Below are 6695 nucleotides of genomic sequence, written 5' to 3' on the forward strand. Positions count from 1 at the left end.
AAATGCCATAAAAAAGTTGTTAAAAAAATTATTAAAAAAACCTTTTTCAATCGAAAAAGATATAAAGAAAAAACACCAGTGTCATTAATAAGAAATAAGAAAAAAGAATGTTTGTGAGTAACGTATAGGTCACTTTCTCAATCTTTTCACAAGCTTTTGGAAATGGCCCACATGAAAAATACTACTAAAGCCATGTACACAGACAATACAGTCTTTTGAGTTTCACAAAAAAGAAAAGCAAACTTTCCATGGTTAAGGAGAATAAAAACAAAGGTTATATGGGTCAATCACTTGAATCTTGACTAATAGATTTCCAATCGCGACTGCTTTCTTGTCTGGGTCTCTCATTGGCTAATAAAATTTGAAATGGAACTAAGAGGTTTTACTATATATTTTCTTTGTATGCCCGTTTGACACTTCAAACTTGTGGAAGAAAAAGCCTTATAAATTGAGTGTTGTTCCATGCCCCTTTTGCTCAGCATCACTAACCAAACAATCTAAACTTGTTCCCGTTTCTTCCTTCGTATAACTCATCAACTGAGAATGATTGGCAGCATGTTTGCATGCTTCGGTGGAAAAGTGTCACGTAGAAAAGCAAAAGTTGAGGCAGAGGAAGTGAGAAAAGGTGTTTACAGAGATGAGTTGAGAGAAAAAGAAAGGGCGAGGAAGAAGGTGAAGAAAAGTGTGCGGTTTGCAGAGGTAGAAGCGACGATCATGGGAGAAGAAAATGACAAGGAGTTTACGAAAAGAGGGTGTGAGAGTGGTGACGAGGTGGTCGGAGAAAAAGAAGGAGTGAGAGTGAGGGTTCGATTGACAAAGGAAGAAGCTGCAAGGTTGCTCTCAAAATGCAACGAAGGCCCTCTTCACTTAAAGGACGTTGCTCATCAACTTCTCTTCATCCCTCTCGATCGTCTCTCCATTCAACCATCTCTCTACCACTGATTTCTTCATCTCTTCGTCACTCCATTCCTTCTGTTTCCCCTCTATTTCATTATTTCAATTTTCTCCCTGTAAAAATCGCTTCAATCTGTTAATACAATTGTTTTTTTCGCCATTTTCATCTCCACAAGACCAGACACACAGTAATCAACAACTTACCTTCATTTTTAGAATCATACGGGAACTGCTCACCACATCGTTTGTTTCATGCAATAAATAAATAAATAATCAACAATAAGAAATAAAATAATAATATTAAAAATAAGCAATTTTTGGATGATTATTAATATTTCCTGGATAATAAATTTGGTGGAGAGTAAAAAAAACTTAAGACTTGTTCTTGTTACAAAAGGTATGAATTATTATGAAAATTTAAGTAACAAACATAGTTTTATTTATGATTTACAATTTATCTCCTTTTTTGTACATGAAGAAAAAATATATGATGTTGTACAGGTTCCCGACAATCTGAAAATGATATTGATATGTACTTTCGTGCAATGTTGTTTTGCACCATAAATGAGAGTAGTTACAAAGTTAAAAGGTCATTTTGCATGTTTCATTTGTAAAAAAAGCACGAGTTACAATCAATTGAAGCATGATCAGAAAATTGTGCAACATCGAAAATTCCTTAATTAAAATCATCCTTACCATAGAATGAAAAAACGCTTAATGGAAGTCTTAAGGATAAAGTTGTGTTTAGACCCCACAATGGTGAAGAAGTATATACAACGAGATAAAAAAACATTGACATTGTGTTCGAAAAACATTAATAGAAGAGCATTGAGAAAAACATTTACAAAAAACAGTCAATATTCTTTAATCTTCCATATTGATATAAACTTGACGTACGACATTGTATAGATGTAATGCATGTTGAAAAAATGTATGTGATAGTGTAATCAGAAATTTACTAAATGTAAAAGAAAAGACAAAAAGATGGAGTAAAAGCACGACAAAATTTGGCTTACATGAGCATTAGTTCTGAATTACATCCACAATCAATTGGAAGACACACCTACCTGCCCCCAACTTTGTCGCATTCTTTTGAAAAAAGAAAAGCATTTTTTTTGTAATTGTTTAAGTAGTGTGAGGGTTCCAAAATTCTTCAAATATTAGTAGTTTATTTTCTATAAAAGATTTAAAGTTAGTTGGTTTAAAGCTTCATGATCGTCATGTGTTGATGTAACAACTTTTAACAATAGCTATTTGAGTCATCTTACTTGCTTTTGTTAGAAGTATTATAACATGATTGAGTATGTTTTATAATGCCATTTGCAGGAAAGTTATTAACCCTCGAGTGTTAGATGGTTTGGAAAATGAGGTCATCAGACTATTGTGTCAATTGGAAATTTATTTTTCATCCTCATTTTTCAATATCATGGTTCATTTGAGCCTTCATCTAGTGAGGGAAATTCGATTATGTGGATTGATGTTATTGGGATGGACGTACCCAATTGAGAGATACATGAAGATCTTAAATAGATGTGTCACTAATCAGTATCAACCAGAACCTTCAATTATAGAGAGATACATTGCAGAAAAAGTCATTGAATTCTACTTAAGTTATATATGCCAAGTTATGAACTAGTAGGAGTTCCTAAGAGTTGTCATGAAGGTAAATGTGAATATAAAGGTGTTCGAGGAATGAAGATTGAAAATATTATTAGAAAAGAAGTTGATAAAACTCGTTAATACTTCTTAAGCAATATTGTCAATGTGATTCCTTATATTTCGCAACACATCTATGAAATCAAGTTTGCACACCCATGGATGAGTGAAAAATGGACATTTAATGAACATAACATTTTCTTACCATGGTTTAAGAAAGAGGTTTACACAACTCCAAATGTTTATGAAACTCTATTAATATTAGTTCTTGGGCCGAACATGAATGTAGTCACATAAGGCGACTGCTACATTATGGTTTCTATTCAAAGATTAAAGATGACAAAAGTAGATGATAAAAGTAAAGTTCAATATTACTGTAACGTCCCGGCAACTCACAGGGACCGTTGACTGCCCCCACAGACCACCACCAGGCTTTCCAGTGTGCTTTGTCCTCACTCGCACACTTTCCGGGAAAACTTCCCAGAAGGTCACCCATCCCAGAATTACTCCAAGCTAAGCACGCTTAACCATGGAGTTCTTATGGGTCAGGCTACCGAAAAGTAAATGCATTTTGGTGATATGAGTAGTCAAATCAATTCCTTTAAGATATCCTTCAACCGTATAGTCCCATACCTACACAGTCTCCAGATCCCTCTCATTCCGGTGTATGTTCGATTCATCCATGTGTCCCTTCCACCGGAAGCCTTGCCAGGAGCCGCTCCTTGTCTGTGCTCCCTGCACCATGCTCCCTGCACCGGCGTCACTCCCCGCCCTCTTATCAGTGCCCGGGTATCACATGCCCACCAACTTCCGAATGGTTCGTCCTCGAACCACACCGTACTGGGAGAGGCTAGGCTCTGATACCATCTGTAACGTCCCGGCAACTCACAGGGACCGTTGACTGCCCCCACAGACCACCACCAGGCTTTCCAGTGTGCTTTGTCCTCACTCGCACACTTTCCGGGAAAACTTCCCAGAAGGTCACCCATCCCAGAATTACTCCAAGCTAAGCACGCTTAACCATGGAGTTCTTATGGGTCAGGCTACCGAAAAGTAAATGCATTTTGGTGATATGAGTAGTCAAATCAATTCCTTTAAGCTATCCTTCAACTGTATAGTCCCATACCTACACAGTCTCCAGATCCCTCTCATTCCGGTGTATGTTCGATTCATCCATGTGTCCCTTCCACCGGAAGCCTTGCCAGGAGCCGCTCCTTGTCTGTGCTCCCTGCACCATGCTCCCTGCACCGGCGTCACTCCCCGCCCTCTTATCAGTGCCCGGGTACAAGTTAAGGTTATACACTTTGTCAATTTTAAGGATAAAAATCTCATCTACTCTACAATTATTTCAGTATAAGATGAATGTGGGAAATTGATTATATACATTTTAGAGTTCCAGTTTTCAAATCTAAATAGATTGATATAAATTTGAGTGAGGATGACAAGTAATTTTAAGTTCACTTTAATGGATCTTAATAAAATAAGTTACATGGATAAACTAATTATTATTACGGGTAAAAAACATATAATTGATCTAATCGATCAGTCGTATTGAGAAAAAGTAGGATGAAAAAATCATAATAAAGACTCTGTTTATATTTGAAACAACGTCTTTCGAAATAATCATAATAAAGACATATGAAAGAAATATGATCACAGTTAGAGAGAACAAACTTTCTAGTTGCTTTGTGAATGTGATCGCATTAAACATTAATTCAAAAGTTCCGCTTCTTCCTTGGAGTGCGTGACACAGTGAAATATTTTAACTTTCTATGTTTGCGAGTTCTAGTCCAATGGCAGGAATAGAAGATAAAGAAAAAACATGAATATCGAAACATATTGTTAAGTAAGACTTTATTACGAATAATGAGGTAAGGCATGATATTACTCGTTAGTCATAATCTATAATGTGTGGTTTAGATTTATAAATACGTTCTTGAAGATCATGAAAATGCTCATACTGTAAGCGGGAAACCGAAAAGAATAACTAAAGCAAAACAAAACCACTACTTATTTACCACATTATTGAAATTCATAATTAAGAAAGGATTTTCTATCTTAGAAAGGCTAAGTAAGAACTTTAGGACCTATTGGGAGACAGGGTTCAAAAAGACCCCAAAAGAAAGCATCTATACTTAATCTAACAATCATAAGCATCACTTGGGGGAATCTCCAGATCTACCATAGCCATAAGGGTTTTTGCTAGCCCAGTTCCATTGATCCCGACACATATCATCGATCCCGTGTTTAGCCCTGCAACGACAATAAATTTGTGAGAAAGAAATAAAAAAGGGGAGGAAATAAAACTTCGAGAAACCTTGCCCAATATTTTTTACAAGAAAGATGAAAACATTTGAATATTGGTTGCAGCTTGACACAACAAAAAGAGTTTTGAATTGACGTGAAATCATTCGGTCATTAAATAACACGGTGGTGATATTCACAAGGACGGTAATGACAATGAAAGAAATTATAAACTTAAGGCAAAAAAACTGAGCCTTAAGACTGAGAAAAAAAAAGGTGGCTATTGTTCACTTTGATGCAAATCAATACTTACTTCCAATTAAGTTCTTTTTCCGCTTTCTTCGTTGAAGCATAAACAATTTCAGCGTCTCCAGGTCTACGACCACCCATTGCAAGTGGAATTTTCTGAACAATAATAAATTGTGAAATTGAATTAGTCATGTACTGAAGAGTAGCTTAATCCAGATATATTACAAAAGAGTTGGTTCAGTTTATCTCCTTAAACACTAGAAATTCAACACGTTTGTTGTATATAATGGGCAGATGTTTGATTTCTAAAACTTTTGTTGCTCAGTGAATCTGTAGTAGTCAGTCACGGAGATCCTGGAATTCATTGTAGTTTCAGTTTAGTAGTTACTGCTTAGTTTATAGAATTAGACCAGAATCTCTCAATAAATAAGAGCTCAAATGTATCTCTTCTATTGAGTGTAAGCATGCTCTCCATCTCTCTTTATGAGTTTGATCTCTATTCCTTTGATCCATGAATTTGTAGCAGTCGGAAAGAGATAAATATGTACTTAAGATTCAAAAAAAAGAGGAATGCTCCAGGACATACTGATGACAGTCCAATAACTACACAGTTGAATTTGCTTCACATTTCTTCCATTTCATTGTATCTTATCAGAATGCAACTGATTAAGAGATGCTAGGCATTTCAAATGAATGTTACGCTGCAAAATTTGAAGTCCCGGGACAATACAAAGAAACAAAATTGCGTTTGTATACAATGACAAGGTTTATATTACACAAAACAAAAACAGAAATAAAACTATCACTCTGTTACCTTTCCAGAGGCCTGTTCAAAAGCCTTTACCATCTCCAAAACTGATGTTCCCTTTCCTGTTCCCAAGTTATAAACTTCGCAACCTGTTTAAACAATCAATAAAATTTTATCAAGGTAACTACACGACAACAACAAAGCCTTATCTCATTCGCTTAAGTGAGCAACCCAGATCATATGGCAGTATTTGACTTTGGTTAAGACCGAGGTTTCAGCTCATTATTTAACAAAGTCACATACTAAAAAGGGAAAATGCAAAACAAAATGGGCCAATAGGAAAAGTTATCATTGCTTGTACAGATAAAAAATCATTTCACATTCACAATCTTTCAGGGTTTACCAAATCGAAAACACTACTAAATTATTAGAAGAAAATAATAGATTGGAAATAATACCTATTTTAGGATCATCCAGTTTACGCAAAGCAGCAATGTGCCCTTCTGCTAAGTCAACAACATGAATGTAATCGCGAACCTAAGAAAAAAAAATTATGTAAGATCCTTGAAGAAATCGAAGGCAGCTTTTAGAAATGAGAATGAATGCTTGTAACAATTTGGCAAACTGAGACTATGAAAGCTCAGGATGTCCAAAATCATTGAAACATTCCAAACCAAAGGGAAAAGGTGTATCATTACAGGATATTAGTCAACTGTTAGTTGTATTAACTAGATGGAATTTGTTAGTTAGGTTGCTAGAAATGTCTATTAGTTGTTAATCACATCTCTAATAAGCCCTTTGTCTCTTTACACATGACAATCAAATTAATGGGAATATTTCTATGGAAGTTTTATCTTATTATTTTAGCAATATGGTCTGTGGATGTAAGGGGAAAAAACAGAGA

General features: G+C 35.4%; 1 protein-coding gene across 1 annotated transcript; it reads left to right on the top strand.

Moving 5' to 3' along the window:
- Positions 1 to 449: 449 nt before the first annotated feature.
- On the top strand, positions 450 to 1054 carry LOC148191596 (uncharacterized). Its single transcript, XM_088099891.1, has one exon. It carries the CDS (start codon positions 544 to 546, stop codon positions 940 to 942), a length of 399 nt encoding a protein of 132 aa, XP_087956017.1. The 5' UTR covers positions 450 to 543; the 3' UTR covers positions 943 to 1054.
- Positions 1055 to 6695: the final 5641 nt, after the last annotated feature.

This window comes from Vigna umbellata, chromosome 10, assembly GCF_029865625.1.
Source record: "Vigna umbellata cultivar VRB3 chromosome 10, Vumbellata_1.0, whole genome shotgun sequence".
NCBI classification, from domain to species: domain Eukaryota; kingdom Viridiplantae; phylum Streptophyta; class Magnoliopsida; order Fabales; family Fabaceae; genus Vigna; species Vigna umbellata.